Source organism: Silurus aristotelis (genome assembly GCF_946808225.1).
Source record: "Silurus aristotelis genome assembly, chromosome: 21".
NCBI classification, from domain to species: Eukaryota; Metazoa; Chordata; class Actinopteri; order Siluriformes; family Siluridae; genus Silurus; species Silurus aristotelis.
Genome location: NC_139594.1, coordinates 14,997,550 through 15,016,530, shown reverse-complemented (window position 1 = coordinate 15,016,530; position 18,981 = coordinate 14,997,550). Strand labels below are relative to the sequence as shown.

The window sequence follows — 18,981 nt, the reverse complement described above, 5'->3', positions numbered from 1 at the left end:
TGCCAAAAGCTGAGGAAGGAAAATTAAACAGTGATTGAAAAGAGCTCCTGGGTATGAAGGCCTTTTTTAGGTACCCGGCTCAGGTATGTTCTGAGTGATATGTAAAGAAAGTGTGGAGTCCTAATAGCTAATTAGAAGTTGCTGATTATATTTGCCTTACATCAAACTTGACAGATCACATGATATTTACTAGTAATACTATTTTGAGAGGTTTAACGTTGTATATCCGTCAAGCACCTGAAATAAAGTGCATGCAAAACAACCAGTGTAACACAGGGGATGCTGAAACACTATGATGCACTTGAAGCTTTGTGGAGAAACATAACCTATTGTGACAATAATTTCAGAAACAGCCCTGCTTTGTGGTCATTTGCCTTCGGTTAATCTATGCATGCTCTTTCTGCTTTAGAAATTACACTGCTGCCATCTTGTGCCCAGTCAATAGATGCGCATGCGCATTGATTAAAAGATCATGCTCATTTGGAAATACGTATTGACAATTAATTTGTTTTGTTGAACTCATATGTTGTTTATTACACCTGCGATTTTATTTAATACTCTCTTTTAAACGTTTTTATCAAAATAGATACAAACCTTCTAATTTTCCCATTTGACTGAACTTTCTGTAAAGTGCACATTGTGTTGCAGGGGATGGCCTGTACCATTCTGTCATCAAATAAATGCACGGGTGGCATTACTTCTTGTAAGAATGTGTCCGAAAGTTGAAACGTACTCAAATATAAAATGTTGTTCGTTTTTTTTTACATAAAATATATAAAATGATTATAAACACTCCTATGGTCCAATTACTCAGCAATCTAAGAGACTACGCTTGGCAGAGTGGTACATTCGGAGCTGTAACAAACGCCGGGGTGTTGAGGCTGAAGAACAGCGGGATCTGAATGCAGCTTCACCCAAGATAAACATGGCTACAGGGGAGCAAGATGAAGAACGAAGAACCACAGCGGAAGCTTGGAGACTGACCGGGCTTGTGGACGTGTCGAGGACTGAATACTGTAACAAGCTGCGGGAGTGGATGTGGCACTACTACTGCGGCTATGCGAGTTGGCAGAGCTGGATGTGCGTGTCGGCGCTACCTCTGGCTCCTCCATGGCTTCCCCCGCAGCCTGGCAGCCAAGCGGCTAACATCCATCCTCACCCACCAGTCCCAACCTCCGCGGACATCTCCAACTGGTACATGCAGCTCACCAGTCCGCCTCACATACATGCCACGGCGGCTAATCGGCCCGGAAATTCCTCATCAACAACGACCCCTGAAGCGGCTGCAAACCCGGCACAGGCGAATGGAAACCTGGCGCAGCAAGCAGGTACATCAGCGCCTTAGCTTGATGCTAATTAGCCAACTGTCCAGAGGCTAAAGCAGGAAACTGGTGGTCAGATAGACACATGTACACTTCCAGATCTACATGCACCCTACATGTTTACTTCCAGATCTACATGTGCACTCTCAGATCTACATGTACACTTCCAGATCTACATGCACCCTACATGTTTACTTCCAGATCTACATGTACACTCTCAGATCTACATGTACACTTCCAGATCTACATGCACCCTACATGTTTACTTCCAGATCTACATGTACACTCTCAGATCTACATGTACACTTCCAGATCTACATGCACCCTACATGTTTACTTCCAGATCTACATGTACACTCTCAGATCTACATGTACACTTCCAGATCTACATGCACCCTACATGTTTACTTTCAGATCTACATGTACACTACAAAATCTAAATTTACCCTACATGTACACTCATAGATCTACATGTGCCCAATCTTATCATCCCTACACTGGCTACCTCTTAAGTTTCAAATCGACAACAAACTACTGCTACTTACCTACAAAACACTAAATGGTTTGGTTCCATGTGTCTTTCCAGTCTTCTAACACGCTACAATTAGTCACGCTCCCTGAGAAGTCAAAACTCCAGACTTCTAGTAGTTCATAGAATAGCAAATGTCCAATAAAGGTGGTAGAACATTCTCAAATTTATCTCCTACACTTTGGAACCTTCCTGACAGTGTTCGGGTATCAGACACACTTGCTCTCTTTAGGTGCTGATTAAAAACGTATCTTGTTAGCGAGTCCTACACATTACACACATCCCATATCATAACTTTGTGCTCCAGTACATCTGATCACATGCACATTATCAACTTGTGCTTGTTAAGATCATGAACAGCAGCTACGCTAATTCCTCTCCATTGCTTCTCTTTCTCTACCCATCCCGAGGCATCCTGAGGTTGCTTCAGCTCCAGTCACGTCCCACCTCATGAAGATTATGGACCTTTAAAGATGTAGATGTCGACCCCGTAAACATCCCGAACCATCTAGAGATGTACCAGCACCATTTGGATTCCACCTCATGTAGTGTTTGGACATTGGACGTCTTTGAGTGTTTAAAGGCTCTGGCATGGAGAAGCTGGTGTTGGACCTTTGATGATCTCAAATGTTGAGCTATTTTATGAGTTGCTCAGTAGCTCCTGGTTCGGTAATCTCAAATGACTGTATAAGACTGTAGAAAGTTCATTTCTCACAATCACACACTCCAGTGCTCATGTTAGTTCTCACTCTCCAGTGTTCTGTATTGTTTTAAAGATTTACTCAAATAGTGATATCAAGGTTTCTTCCTCATAACATCTGAGGGAGTTTTTCCTGGCCACAGTCACCATGGCTACTCATCAGGGATAAATACATTGTTCACCTTAACTCTTAAATTCTGTACAATGTAAAAAGCGCTATAGAAATAAACATGATTTGACTTGACATGTCCACTTCTAGATCCACATGTGCCCTACATGTCCACTCCTAAATCTACACGTATCCCTCAGATGTAAAATAGATGGATGGGAGAAAAATGTTGGACTTTGGTTCTGCAGTCCAGGCATATTTCCTAGTTATTATTTAATATGAGATGATAAGCATGATGACGGTTATGATAATGAATCAACTTTCATGCTAATAGTTTAATTATGTGGTTTTATAATCTGTTGCAGGTCGAGAGTACACCATCCCTTCACCATTACACCGATTTCTAGCTGAAATGGTGGATTTCTTCATCCTCTTCTGTGTTAAAGCGACAATAGTTCTCTGGATAATGCACCTAAGTGGAATGAAGTAAGTTTTAGAACAGAGACGCACTGATGCACAGATGATTTTATTCATTTAGTTGTAATCATGTGGCAGTCTGTCGGTTTTAAGGGTTTGAGTTGTACACTCTCTCCACCCACAACAGGGACATTTCTAAAGTCATCATGCAGTTTGTAGTGGAGGAGATCGATGAGAACACGTCTCTGGAGGACCTGCAGAAGATGATGGTGGTGGCTCTGGTGTACAGGGTTTTAGTTTGTTTCTATGAGGTCAGTGATATGGATTCTCTCTGTCTCTCTCTCTCTCACTCTCGCTCTCTCATTCATTCATTCAAAGGCGTGTTCAGCTGCCCTGATTTGGTGACTAGAGCTCAAGAGAAGGTTTTCTTTAATACTTTTCTTTTCCACCTTCGAGCATTTGATGCCCACCAAACTTTTTGAATCTGCTAGAAGACATACTCGAGTATTTCAGCTGTTTTTGTTTTTTAAAAATAATCTCACTGCCTGAGTGAAACCCACCAATCAGAGTTGAAGTGGTCTACCATTGTTGTTGAAAGGTTCACGTTGTATGCAGAAATCATGTAGGAATACTAATATATTATATTATATATATATATTATAGGATATAATTAAATACACAGCAGCCGTGATAAAGAAGCAGGACAAAGGTGGAGTAACATTATTATTATTATTATTATTATTATTATTATCACTGTTGTTATTAAAAATAACATAATTTGCAGTGGATTCCGGGAACAGTAATAAAAGAAAGCAAATGTGCCGTTTTATACCACTGCCTCAACACCCCTCTCCCCAAACATTTAGCATCCATCCATCCATCCATCCATCCATCCATCCATCCATCCATTGCTTCACATTATGGAAAGTTCAGTTTTGAGTTCAGTAGACCTTATACACACTTTTCCAGTTCATTGAATTTGAATACATAGCAAATAAATTCACTGCGAATTTTCACTTCAACATCACCAACTTCACATATTTAACATACCATTTTCTGCCAATAATTCTTCAAAAAGCTTTTAAACAAGTTCATGCGATAATGAAGCAGCTTATATCAGTGTTTGCTTGTAATTGACATTTTACACTGATAATTATTAACAGTTAAATGGTCAGTTTCAGAGCAGGTGCTTCCTTATCGGGATTGAACGAACGATCCTGTATGTGAAAAAAACGCATCTAGTTCAAGTCTAATTCTGTGTAAATAGAATGTATAATATCTAAAAAAAAAACCATGGATTATTAGGTTTTCTAATTATTACTTAATGAAACAGTGAAATACACTGCAGTGATCAGAGGGCAAGTTGGGACTCTGACATAATGCTATGCTATGACTAGCAGGGGTAAAAGAGAGAGCCAGAAGGTAACAATAATCCTGGAGCTCTGGGATATAATTCAGTCGGAGAGATTTCACCAAAACACTATCAAAACTACAATCTCTCCAGATCTGTTCCTTTACATAAGAGAAACCTATCAACAAAAGACTTGGGCTGAGCAAATATGTTTTCAGCCTGAGACTGTGTCTGAGTCTCAAACACTAACTGGTAATACAAAATACTGTTTTGCAGTATTCTGAGGCCATGTCTACTGTAATACGTTTGAGTCCGTAGCTTATTGAAAACGCTCTCCAAAACGCCGTTTTGCTCATACGCAGTACAGGGACATGGATGAACAACTTTTGGGAAATGATTGAAAACTAAAGTGTAGGAGTGAAGCGTTTTTAGACGAAAACACCATTTTTAAATATCCGGATTAGTGTAGACGTAGCCTCAATCCGACTTTGTAGATTTCACGATGCTTGTGTATACTCTATACAGAAAGCTTGCATTGTATAATGGTGAGTCTGATACTCTTTACACTGAGGCGTTACACTGATATTCTTTTTCTGCTCTCGCTATTTTTATTTTTTTTCCCCTGCAGATTATCTGTATTTGGGGAGCAGGAGGTGCCACACCTGGGAAATTCCTGCTTGGGTTGCGTGTTGTCACCTGTGACTCTACCATTTTGGTACGGCCCAACCGTGTCCTTGTGGTACCAGCTTCTAACGTCACCTTATCAGCGTGAGTTATGGTTTCGGAAATCCCGTCTATTTTGTCGAGAGCATTCTTTTTAAAGAATGTGGAATTAGCCCGTGGCTTGTTTTTGCTCCCACAGATCCACCGTACGGGCCTTGAATAAGAACCTGTCCATTGCGTTCCTCTTTCCGGTCTTCATCACACTGCTCTTCTTTCAGCACAACCGGACTGTGTATGACATTGTGGCAGGAACCATCGTGGTGCGGCGTCGCGGGGCCAGATGACCCGCGTGAAGACTGACTCCATGTAAAAGTGTTATTTAAGCCTAAAGGTTATAGCCATTGAAGGTCCAGGTTGATTTTATTCAATATATGCTTAATTTATTCAATTGTAAAGTTACAATTTAGTTGCTAAACAACATGTCCGTTCTACATAAGTTGCTGGTGAACATTAGAAAGCACTACAAGTGCTACAAGCACTACAAGATGTTATTTAAAAAAAAAAAAAAAAAAAAAAAATTATAATACTGTATTAATCTCACAGCTAAATAATATTTTTTTTTGCAAATCCCTGTGATGTTGGGAACCTGGGATCAGAGTGCAGGGTCAGCAATGTTACAGCGCCCCTGGTGGACAGAGGCTTAAGGGCTTTGCTCAAGGGTCCCAAGAGTGGCAGCTTGGTGATACTGGGTGTCGAACCTCTGAGATACCACCTCTGGGGTGATAGCATGTTTCACACTATTTGGTTTATGGACCCCTGTGCATAAAATTGGTGTTTACTTTTTGAACATCCTTTTCCCCATGAGGCCTCATTAGCTTTTATAATAACCTCCACTCTTCTGGGAAAGATGCTCCACTAGATTTCAGAGTGTGCTCGAGAAGATTTTTTGTTCATTCATCCACAAGGCTGTTAGTATACTCATGTTTGGTGAGGAGGCCTGGGGTGCAGTCAGTGTTTCAATTTATCCCAAAGAGTGTTTTTTTTTCCAGCTGAAAAGATATCTTATTTTGGATAAGCGGTATTTTCCCCCCTTTCTTCCTACTGTTGACTATGACAGGCCTGGAGATCTCCCTCTGAAGTGCTACACAACTAACACTCCGTGGTACTGCCACTATTGCAGTGCATTATTTAGTAATCTATTTTAGTTCCTAAATACCAGTGGTGGACGAAATGCACAAACCATGTAGTTGAGTAAAAGTAGAGATACACTTGGTGAAATATGACTCTAGTAAGTGTCCCTTTAAACTTTCACTTGAGTCAAAGTACACAAGTATTTGCCTTCAAATGTACTTAAGTATCCAAAGTACTATGATTTATTATGGCGATAATGTTCATCATGTTTGTCACAAGACTCTTAATCAACTCGGTTTATGTGAATGTTGCACTCAGCACACTGATCTATTAATAAAATGATATTAATGAGTCAACCCCTGATTAATATCTAATAAATGATCATGAGCCGAAAACCTTAAAAAAAAAAAAAAAAGTGCAAATCCGGGCACGGGTGTTGTGGCGAGTTTCTGCCACCATTTCTTCCTTTTGAAAACTTTCTGCTTGCTGTTGAACTGAAGAAGAAACACCAAGCGGCAATCAATAGAAGTTTAAAACAGAGCACGCGCTCGACCCTGATTGGTGGATTGCTGCGTCTTTGACCAGTTAAGTTTTTATCCTCATAAATAAAAAGGAATAACTGATTTTACTAAATGAAGTTGAGTAAAAATCCAAATATTTAACTTTGAAGTGTAGTGAAGTTGAAGTAAAAGTCTCCCCGAATGGAAATACTTCAGTAAAGTACAGATACGTGAAAAAAAAACGACTTAAGAATAATAACGAACAACAATTACTTTATTGTCCTCCACTGCTGAACACTGATTGGTGCAAGCCTGACAATCTAAAATGGCATCATCTGCCAAAAACGCGTTATTTAATACTGCTTGAGGAACAAAATAGAAGTTTTATACCAGAATTACACTTTAAGTAAGAAAGAAAGAAAGTCCTCCCACACATACTGATGATTCGAATGTGTAATAGATAAAATGTATATTTTACTAAATGTAGTGTATACTGTAGCTTTAACATTGACAATTCATCTGTCTGTGGTGTCTTATTGGATTTCATTCTCGCTGCAAGGATTTTGTTAGCGAGTTTGTATGAAAAAGAATATCAGCCATGCGTTTTTATCCTGCGTACAGCATCCTTCACTCGCTGCTCCTGTCTGGAATGTTCCAAGCTGTTGTCTGGAAGGTGTAAACGCATCTGAAGCTCAGCACACATAACAGCATTAAAGTGATATTACACGTACTGTATATAAGGACTTTGTATATAAGGATAATGCTCACTGCTGGTTGCTGATTAAAAATTGATCCAATGCTTAATTGCTTATAGTACTGATGCATTGGGTTTTTAATGCACATGTGTGTGTGTATAAATTGTGTGCTTTATAATGACAATAGAGAATTTCATTAAAGATTTTTTTGTGTGACTGGTTATGGGTTTATCAGTGTGTATATGAGTGTATATATATGTACATAGATATAGATAGATATATATAGATATAGATATATTTTTTCCCTTATTCTGAGAATTTGTATTCATTGTGTATTGTATTCATTATTTTTTTTTTTTGTTTAAATCACAATTAGCCTTTCTAACAGGGACTGGGATGTCAAACTGGTTATATGTAACCGGCTAAATTATACACAAACACACACAAATCAATTTAGTGTAGCAACTCGTCTTAAATGTGTTTATGTTCTTAGCACTTCTCTGAGCGTTACATTCAGGTCAGATGTTTACAGAGTCCTACTAAATGTGAATATAAAAAAAAAAATACGAGGGTTAATAATAATTGCACCCCCATGTATTTTGTTCCTTTGGTATGAATTCACCAATCAGGCATTAAATTGACATAACACTGAAGTGAATTACACTGATGCTCTCTTCATCATGGCACCTGTTAGTTTGTGGGATATATTAGGCAGCAAGTGAACATTTTGTCCTGAAAGTTGATGTGTTAGAAGCAGGAGAAATGGGCAAGCGTAAGGATTTGAGTGAGTTTGACGAGGACCAAATTGTGAGGTCTAGACAACTGGGTCAGAGCATCTCCAAAACTGCAGCTCTTGTGCGGATGTTTTGGTCTGCAGTGGTCAGTGTTAATCAAAAGTGCTCTAAGAAAGGAATAGTGGTAAACCGGCGACAGGGTGATAGGCGGCCGAGGATCATTGATGCACATGGGAGCAAAGGCTGGTCGTGTGGTCCGATCCAACAGATGGGCTCCTGTAGCTCAAACTGCCAAAGAAGTTAATGCTTCATGGGTCAGACTGTTTTGGCATCAAAAGGGGGACCAACAGATTATTAGGCAGTATGTCATAATATTATGCCTGATCAGTGTAAGCTCTATCACCTTTCATATAGATTTTAGACACAATGAAAACTAAATGTATACAAAGCAACAGGTTTAATTGTTTACTTACTGTACACTTGGTTGGTAATACTTTGTTACCTGGATGATAAGTGACTGTTTGTTCAGTAAAATTTGTTCATGAGTTCTTTGTTTATCCTGAGCAACCACGTGTGCTTTCCGAGAACAAATTCTCCCAGAAGTGAAGTGCTTTCGCTCCTTAAAAGCAAACACAGAGAGAATAAAAAGCAGCTTCTTCCTGCAGGCCATTCAGTGTCTAAACCAGGAGACACCCAGTATCTAGCACTTGGACTTCTCTCTCTCCATCTCACTTCCTTCTCTGCACAACTATTTACAGTGTTTCACTATTACTTGCACAAGTGAAAAAACTAACTCTGGACTAGACTAGCACAGAGTCACTTTATACCATTTCCCTTTTAAATAAGTTTTTACCAACACATGGACAATTTCATGGCAATCACACTCATATTGGGTCACTTTAATCTGTACTTCTGTCAATATCTGTCATCTGTCAACATCTGTGCATCCATCCCTCCTGTTTAATTCATGCTGTGTATATAAAAAATGTTTAAGAAATATATATATATATATATATATATATATATATATATATATATATATATATATATATATATATATATATATATATATATATACAGTGAGGAAAATAAGTATTTGAACACCCTGCTATTTTGCAAGTTCTCCCACTTAGAAATCATGGAGGGGTCTGAAATTGTCATCGTAGGTGCATGTCCACTGTGAGAGACATAATGTAAAAAAAAAAATCCAGAAATCACAATATAAGATTTTTAAACTATTTATTTGTATGATACAGCTGCAAATAAGTATTTGAACACCTGTCTATCAGCTAGAATTTTGACCCTCAAAGACCTGTTAGTCTGCCTTTAAAATGTCCACCTCCACTATATTTATTATCCTAAATTAGATGCACCTGTTTGAGGTCGTTAGCTGCATAAAGACACCTGTCCACCCCATACAATCAGTAAGAATCCAACTACTAACATGGCCAAGACCAAAGAGCTGTCCAAAGACACTAGAGACAAAATTGTACACCTCCACAAGGCTGGAAAGGGCTACGGGGAAATTGCCAAGCAGCTTGCTGAAAAAAGGTCCACTGTTGGAGCAATCATTAGAAAATGGAAGAAGCTAAACATGACTGTCAATCTCCCTCGGACTGGGGCTCCATGCAAGATCTCATCTAGTGGGGTCTCAATGATCCTAAGGAAGGTGAGAAATCAGCCCAGAACTACACGGGAGGAGCTGGTCAATGACCTGAAAAGAGCTGGGACCACCGTTTCCAAGGTTACTGTTGGTAATACACAGACATCATGGTTTGAAATCATGCATGGCACAGAAGGTTCCCCTGCTTAAACCAGCACATGTCCAGGCACATCTTAAGTTTGCCAATGACCATTTGGATGATCCAGAGGAGTCATGGGAGTAAGTCATGTGGTCAGATGAGACCAAAATAGAACTTTTGGGTCATAATTCCACTAAACGTGTTTGGAGGAAGAAGAATGATGAGTACCATCCCAAGAACACCATCCCTACTGTGAAGCATGGGGGTGGTAGCATCATGCTTTGGGGGTGTTTTTCTGCACATGGGACAGGGCGACTGCACTGTATTATGGAGAGGATGACCGGGGCCATGTATTGCGAGATTTTGGGGAAAAACAAGAAGAACAACCTCCTTCCCTCAGTTAGAGCATTGAAGATGGGTCGAGGCTGGGTCTTCCAACATGACAATGACCCGAAGCACACAGCCAGGATAACCAAGGAGTGGCTCTGTAAGAAGCATATCAAGGTTCTGGCGTGGCCTAGCCAGTCTCCAGACCTAAACCCAATAGAGAATCTTTGGAGGGAGCTCAAACTCTGTGTTTCTCAGCAACAGTCCAGAAACCTGACTGATCTAGAAAAGATCTGTGTGGAGGAGTGGGCCAAAATCCCTCCTGCAGTGTGGGCAAACCTGGTGAAAAACTACAGGAAACCTTTGACCTCTGTAATTGCAAACAAAGGCTCCTGTACCAAATATTAACATTGACTTTCTCAGGTGTTCAAATACTTATTTGCAGCTGTATCATACAAATAAATAGTTTAAAAATCATACATTGTGATTTCTGGATTTTTTTTTTTTAGATTATGTCTCTCACAGTGGACATGCACCTACGATGACAATTTCAGACCCCTCCATGATTTCTAAGTGGGAGAACTTGCAAAATAGCAGGGTGTTCAAATACTTATTTTCCTCACTGTATATATATATATATATATATATATATATATATATATATATATATATATATATATATATATATATATATATATATATATATAGTATATAAGTAAACAATTTAACCAGTTGCTTTGTATACATTTAGTTTTCATTGTGTCTAAAATCTATATGAAAGGTGATAGAGCTTACACTGATCAGGCATAATATTATGACATACTGCCTAATAATCTGTTGGTCCCCCTTTTGATGCCAAAACAGTCTGACCCATGAAGCATTAACTTCTTTGGCAGTTTGAGCTCCAGGAGCCCATCTGTTGGATCGGACCACACGACCAGCCTTTGCTCCCATGTGCATCAATGATCCTCGGCCGCCCATGACCCTGTCGCCGGTTCACCACTATTCCTTTCTTAGAGCACTTTTGATAAACACTGACCACTGCAGACCAAAACATCCGCACAAGAGCTGCAGTTTTGGAGATGCTCTGAATTGTTAACTTTTCAGAAAAGCTTCCAAGAAGAACTTTAGAGGAACAATCAGAACTATCCAACAAAGCCTTCTTCTTCTTTTTTTAAATTTTATTTTTATTATGCTAAAACACTTAAATTCTAATCTAAGATGTGAATTATTTTAAATTGACAGCTGATACAGAGATACATTCTTGTCCCGATTAGCTGGATAATTTTATATGTCATTTTATATTCACATCAGTGTCTTGGTTTGAGAGCCAGGAATGCATCACACATTGGAGTAGATTGAATTGTATTTATTTGATTATTTATGGATTTTATACAACGTAGTTTAATAACAGCAGCCAGAATGTGTGGATTATATATACATTAACCACATTTCCTGAAAATCACTTTTAATTGAATGCTCAAACGTTTATGACATTATATAACCGAATGTAATTAATCATTTAATTATTGAAAACATTATTTGTAAGTCCTGTAAGTCTGATGTATGTCCAGTAGAGGGGGATATTTACACACATATGTAAAATATTTAAGCAGATTTAACAGTATGATGAAACAAGCAGCCAAATCCCCATTAGTCTTTGATACATACACTATATAGACAAAAGTATTGGGACACCTGATTTTCCAGCCATATATGGTTCTTCCCCAAACTGTTACCACAAGGTTGGAGGTACACAATTGCATAGAATGTCTCTGGATACTTGAAGACCCAAACCTGTTCCAGCATGTGCACCACAGGCCTCCTCACCCTGCATCAGTACCTGACTTTACTAACACCTTTATGGCTAAATGATCACAAATCTCCACAAGCACACTCCAAAATATCCTGGAACATCTTACTATAAAAGTGGAGGTTTTTATAACAGCAAATGGGGACTAAATGTGGAATGGGATGTTTAGAAAGCGCATTAATCTTATTCTCATGTGTCCACAAATGTTTTGTTCATGTATAGTGTGTCTTGGCCAGTCAGACACAATTACTGATGAATTGTGTTTTTTGCGTAACAAGAAAGCACAATCCTGCATCGTTTGTTCTTATTTTCCCTTTTTTTTTCCCTGCAGGGAGGGACTTAGTCCTGCAAACATTTTTCATAATCAGGTCCACATGAGTCCAATAAAGACAAGAGTCACGCTCACCTCAGTACACACACACACACACACACACACACACACACACACACACACACACACACACACACACACACACACACACACACACACACACTCTAGCATTCATATTATCATGTGCAATCGTTGCAATAAATGTTCAACAAAAGCAACAATAAAAGATTAACAAACATAACAGACATAGCATTTTTAATAAACTGCAAAGCTGTAAAGGATTTTAGGGCAGTAACAGTAAATCTGCCTCACATCTGGATGTATTATTTCATCATATCAGTGATTATTTTTATAATCATACCTTGAATCCTTCGTGCGTGTGATCGCTCTTTTTTGGCATCACAGAAACATGCATTGGAAAATGGTTTGATCCGTTCAAACAGGCCTTAGCATTTTTCAACAATCATTCTAGTAAATATTTTTGCTGTAAAAATTCTCTCGAGCATGGATTTATTGTGTTGTCTGTTTTTAACAAAAGCAACCAAACTAATGCTTTCCTTTTGTTTGGCCAAATCTTATCATTCTTACTAATTAAATTTTAATGCAAAATTACAGTAGATTCAATTCTCCACATTCACATAATATTGGAAGTTGACAAGAGAGCTAACATGTAATGTTCACTGTTGTAGTGGATCAGTGAGTAGAACCTTTAACCAATTGAATGTTTGGCTGGGTCAGAGGCATGCCATTATGCTGAAAACATCACAGTTACAGTTAGATAAACAAATCACAAATCACAAATCACAACCATACTCTTTAGGTGTACGCCACGCAATATGTCTTCTTCATCTTTAATATAATTGTAACTACTCTGCACATCTGGATTTAGCTGAGGGATTTCTGGAAAACATCGTCCTGACAGCATTGAACACACAATCTGGAAACAAGCTAAGAGCCATTGATTCTCATTTTTGAAGCCTATCACTCCACACTTCAACAATGTTTTTTTCCCCCCGCAATTACATCCTTAACTGCTTTCAATGCGGCTCATAGTATTTCCAGTTGGAAGTTACCAAATAGATATTTGAAAAACTAATGTACTAATTAGCACTTAAAATGAATATGAATGGAATTGGTTGATTCTAAACACTTCCACATTCTCAATTATAAAAGGGTGTACACACATATGCAACCATGTTATTGTACATTATTTATTTACCCCCCACCCCTGCACTCTTTCATACGTATACGTTGCAATTTCACAATAAATGTGGTAAAGATTCTGCCATGGTTTGGTTTAATCACAGAAGTTTAACAGGAGTGTTCAGACTTTTTATATTGAGTGTATACTCCAAAAACAAAGAAAACTCAGAGCTTACTTTAATAAACAACAGCTCATACGGCGAAGCCAAGTTTGAATCAGACACTTTGTTAGACCCGGTGTTTAACCGCATTTGGAATCTGGGTCAGTCAATTAAATCTTTTGGCTTGAAAGTCTCCCAGCTGTACACATTTGCTCTCACCAAGGTTGAGTTGTGGCTGTGTGTAGTCAGCTAGTTTCAGGGTGAGCTCATCCAAGTCATTCTGTTTCAGATGAAGTAGAAAATACGATCAGGCCATTACTCATGTCATTAACGATAATCTTCTCATGGAGCAGCCTGAGAAACCTTTCACACAGTTAAATTTTTTTTTACCATATTTGGGATTTTTTCCTCAATTGAATTGAAATGTGTTTTTCTTTTGCACGTATACCACATGGCTGAAGGATTTGTCGTATGCTGGAACGTCATACCCACATTTCGGAAGCATACAGACGTCTAATGTCTCTGTATGTTGTGCAATTTCATTTCACTGGAACTACGATACCACGTACACAACTCGAGCTCTAAAAAACATAGTGTATTAATGATGAAGTGGAAAACCTGAGTGTTCTGCACAGAGCTCTTTCCTTTACCTCACTGAACACCTTTGGGATAAAAAAAAATATATATCCTTCCTAGAAGAATGGAGCTTATATAACAGAAACGGTGGACGATTTTCTCCTTTCAAATGAAATTCTGCATACGCCATAATAATAAAAATTAGCATACGCTAAAGAATCCATATTTCTATATAATACCCCTGGCATTGTTGTGTATGTTATCAAGTTTAATAATAATAATAATAAAAAATATACAAAAGGACACTGCGCTCAAAATGTGCGGCGGAGACTAAATAAACTAGCGGTCCGACATTCAATCTGTTCGTGGGGGAATTGTGTTCTCATGTGCACTGAACCAAAAGCCCTGTACCGAAAGTTTGGTACAAATATGTGTACTGTTACACTTCTAACATTTATATTTACATCATTTGGTGAATGCCCTTATCCACAGCAACTTACAACAGGGCATCTTGGTTCTGCTGGGATGAACTTGTGACCTTTTAATCCAGAGTCCAATGCCTTACCCACTGAGCTACAAAGCCTTCCTACTGAATGTTACATTTAAATTAAATAATCCCCTATAAAATCTTTGTACACCTGCTTTGGGACAATGTCCTTTGTTAAAAGCGCAATACAAATACAATTAAATTAAATTGGTTAAGATAGTGGATGTCTGATTGGACAGTTTAAATCCCAGCCCCACCAAGCTACCACTACTGGACCCTTGAGAAGACCCTTAACCTTCAACTGCTTAGTTGTATACATCAGATTATAAGTGCATCTGCTAAATGCAATGTGAACCTACAAACTGAATGGATTTGACTCACAGTGTGTACTACAACTTCATGAAGGTGTGACATTCAGTGCGTGAGGAAATCACTTTTAATTAGGATTGTTTTCGACTGACTGTTGACTGTTTTCTGCCTTTTAGCTATGATCTTCACAAGTCTTGACAGATCAATAAAAACAAATAGAAGTATATATATATTTAAGTGAAATATGCTAATGCTATCTTAAGGCTGACGACTCAAAGTATGTTAACCCAAACTGCCAAATGCTTGAATATGAAATAAACAGCACGGAATATTAAACGATATGCTAATACATGTTTGTCTGTTTGCCGTAACACATTTATATGTCTCTGCGTGCATGTCCTTCAGTCATCCTGTTTATATGTATATATATCTCATACATTTTCTTCCTACTCTAGTGAACTTTCATCACCTAATGCCTATGCTTGGGCTTCCTAGAATGTGACGTACAAATATAAATGCAAATATTTACTCTCACTATGGAACATCTGAAATTTGTGTAGGTCATGTGACAAATCATTAGCCTTTAAGCAAATGCCAAGAAAATGCCCTTATGAGCACTACAGAGGATGTATTCTCTATGTATGTGTGTATGTATGTATATATATGTATGTATGTATATATATGTATGTATTTTTTGCATAAAAAGTAGTAAGGAAAAAAAAAAAAAGCCAATAAGGTGACTGCTGTTTACTGTGGTGTCATTTCATGTCATTTTCTAGCGGCTGTGGGTAAGGTGAGAGGAACACTGCAGGTCTAAATAGAAGAAAACACAGCGAGAGGTGTTAGCGAGAAATCCTGTGAAAATACCAAGTCGCATTGACACAGGAAAGATCCATCCTGCATTGATCTTCCTACACAATATGCTAAAAGAAAAAAAAAGCGAAATACTGATGACTTTTAGAAGCAAGTGTTTCTGCTTGTATTTGAAGAGTCTTTGTGTTTCATTCTACAGTAGTGTACATTTTTAGTACACTTTCTTTTGGGCAGAGTATTGTACATAAAGCTCTTTATATCGCTGAAAATATGTGGGCGCCCAACCATCACAAAAAGTTTGATTTGAAATGAAAACAAGTATTTTTGCCGAACATGTGTAAAATATTCAAAATGTGCCTCAGCTTCTTGCTATTCTATTTTTTCACTATGAGTGAATTGAATTTGTGTAACTCTTAAAAATTTCCCATGTAAAATAACTGAGCAACCATTCAACATTCCAGATACCCTCCAAGAAGTTCATAAGGATTACTAGACATTTTTCAAAAGCACCAAAAAGGTGACAGGAAATGGAAGTCCGACACGTGCACAAAATATTCACTCGTTGCATCACTGTGTTCTATTTATCAGCGATAACTTGTAATATCAGTTAACTCTAATGAAAAACATGAAGCTGCTCCTTATTTTTCACAGGTTTTTCCAAAAAGTCAAAGACAAAGTCACTTACTTTCTGTACAGTTCAATTCAGTTGGCATTTTTGTTTTTGTAGTTAAAAAAAGAATTTAAATGTTATATTTTATGTTTTACGTACCGAAATTTAACTGAACCGTGACTTAACAACTGAGGTAGGTACCAAACTGTGAATTTTGTGTTCCATATACAATATATATACAGTATATATAAAAGGCCGCCAAAGAAATTCACTTCTAACAACTCCATGCTAGGATGTTACATTGGAAATATTGTGCACTTCATAGGCCACTGATCAGATTTGGTATTGGTATCTGGTGAGATTTAGATTCTGTCGGTATGTGTTAAATATTGAAAAAATATATTAAAAATCAATAAATAAGTCATTTCAGGGTTTTTTGTCTGGGTATGTGTAACGATAAAAAAAAAAAAAAAAATTTTTAGCCTACAAAAACACAAAATAGATAAAGGCATCATAGTTAATATAGCAATAGTAATATATTAACCATGTTCAAGGGAACTGTTATAATGGTATTTTATTTTCTATGCCGATTCGCCTTATGATTCTAAGATTTGATGATAGTAGATGTGCTTTAAATGATTCAACATCTAATTCAGAATAATCATGTTGTTTTTATGACATTTGGCAAATATTCAGATTGACTTACGGAAATCTTACATTCTGTTGAGAGAGAATGTAGTTAAAAAAGCAATGATTTTTCTGAAAGGTTTTTTTTTTTTTTTTTTTTATATACAGTGGGTACGGAAAGTATTCAGACCCCCTTAAATTTTTCACTCTTTTTTATTTTGCAGCCATTTGCTAAAATAATTTAAGTTCATTTCTTTTCCTCATGAATGTACACATAGCACCCTATATTGACAGAAAAACACAGAATTGTTGACACTGTTGCAGATTTATTAAAAAAGAAAAACTGAAATATCACATGGTCCTAAGTATTCAGACCCTTTGCTCAGTATTTAGTAGAAGCAGCCTTTTGATCTAATATAGCCAGGAGACTTTTTGGGAAGGATGCAACAAGTTTTTCACACCTGGATTCAGGGATCCTCTGCCATTCCTCCTTGCAGATCCTCTCCAGTTCTGTCAGGTTGGACGGTAAACGTTGGTGGACAGCTATTTTTAGGTCTCTCCAGAGATGCTCAATTGGGTTTAAGTCATTGCTCTGGCTGGGCCATTCAAGAACAGTCACGGAGTTGTTGTGAAGCCACTCCATCGTTATTTTAGCTGTATGCTTAGGGTCATTGTCTTGTTGGAAGGTAAACCCTCAGCCCAGTCTGAGGTCCAAAGCACTCTGGAGAAGGTTTTCGTCCAGGATATCCCTGTGCTTGGCCGCATTCATCTTTCCCTTGATTGCAACCAGTCGTCCTGTCCCTGCAGCTGAAAAACACCCCCACAGCATGATGCTGCCACCACCATGCTTCATTCTTGAGACTGTACTGGACAGGTGATGAGCAGTGCCTGGTTTTCTCCACACATACCGCTTAGAATTAAGGCCAAAAAGTTCTATCTTGGTCTCATCAGACCAGAGAATCTTATTTCTCACCATCTTGGAGAACTCCATGCGGGTTTTCATGTGTCCTGCACTGAGGAGAGGCTTCCGTCGGGCCACTCTGCTATAAAGCCCCACTGGTGAAGGGCTGCAGTGATGGTTGACTTTCTACAACTTTCTTCCATCTCCCGACTGCATCTCTGGAGCTCAGCCACAGTGATCTTTGGGTTCTTCTTTACCTCTCTCACCAAGGCTCTTCTCCCCCGATAGCTCAGTTTGGCCGGTCGGCCAGCTCTAGGAATGGTTCTGGTCGTCCCAAACGTCTTCCATTTGAGGATTATGGAGGCCACTGTGCTCTTAGGAACCTTAAGCGCAGCAAAAAAATTTTTGGAACCTTGGCCAGATCTGTGCCTTGCCACAATTCTGTCTCTGAGCTCTTCAGGCAGTTCCTTTGACCTTAATGATTCTCATTTGCTCTGACATGCATTGTGATCTGAAAGGTCTTATATAAACAGGTGTGTGGCTTTCCTAATCAAGTCCAATCAGTATAATCAAACACAGCTGGACTCAAATGAAGGTGTAGAACCATCTCAAGGATGATCAGAAGAAATGGAGAGCACCTGAGTTAAATATATGAGTGTCACAGCAAAGGGTCTGAATACTTAGGACCATGTGATATTTCAGTTTTTCTTTTTTAATAAATCTGCAAAAAGGTCAACAATTCTGTGTTTTTCTGTCAGTATGGGGTGCTATGTGTACATTCATGAGGAAAAGAAATGAACTTAAATGATTTTAGCAAATGGCTGCAATATAACAAAAAGTGAAAAATTTAAGGGGGTCTGAATACTTTCCGTACCCACTGTATATATCTTTTGAAGACTAGTAACCCAGTTAAAGGTGTTTGAAAATCTTCAGAAGTTCAGTCCACCACGAGGTTCCAAAACAGAGAAGATTCTTGATTCAGTTAATTTG

At 38.3% G+C, this 18,981-nt stretch overlaps 1 protein-coding gene across 4 annotated transcripts; it reads left to right on the top strand.

Moving 5' to 3' along the window:
• Positions 1-38: 38 nt before the first annotated feature.
• On the top strand, positions 39-7,633 carry fam8a1a (family with sequence similarity 8 member A1a). 4 transcript variants are annotated; one of them, XR_014530572.1, is made up of 8 exons: positions 39-83; positions 632-703; positions 815-1,328; positions 3,026-3,146; positions 3,265-3,388; positions 3,741-3,786; positions 5,057-5,196; positions 5,291-5,669. XR_014530572.1 is itself a non-coding variant. In XM_083523788.1 (7 exons), exons 1-7 carry the CDS (start codon positions 54-56, stop codon positions 5,433-5,435), a joined length of 1,146 nt encoding a protein of 381 aa, XP_083379914.1. In that variant the 5' UTR covers positions 39-53; the 3' UTR covers positions 5,436-7,633. The 4 variants fall into 4 exon arrangements, 3 of the variants coding, with proteins under 3 accessions (XP_083379914.1, XP_083379916.1, XP_083379915.1); XM_083523788.1 differs by lacking the exon at positions 3,741-3,786 and having other exon boundaries at positions 5,291-7,633; XM_083523790.1 differs by lacking the exons at positions 632-703; positions 3,741-3,786 and having other exon boundaries at positions 5,291-7,633.
• The last annotated feature ends 11,348 nt before the right edge of the window (positions 7,634-18,981 follow it).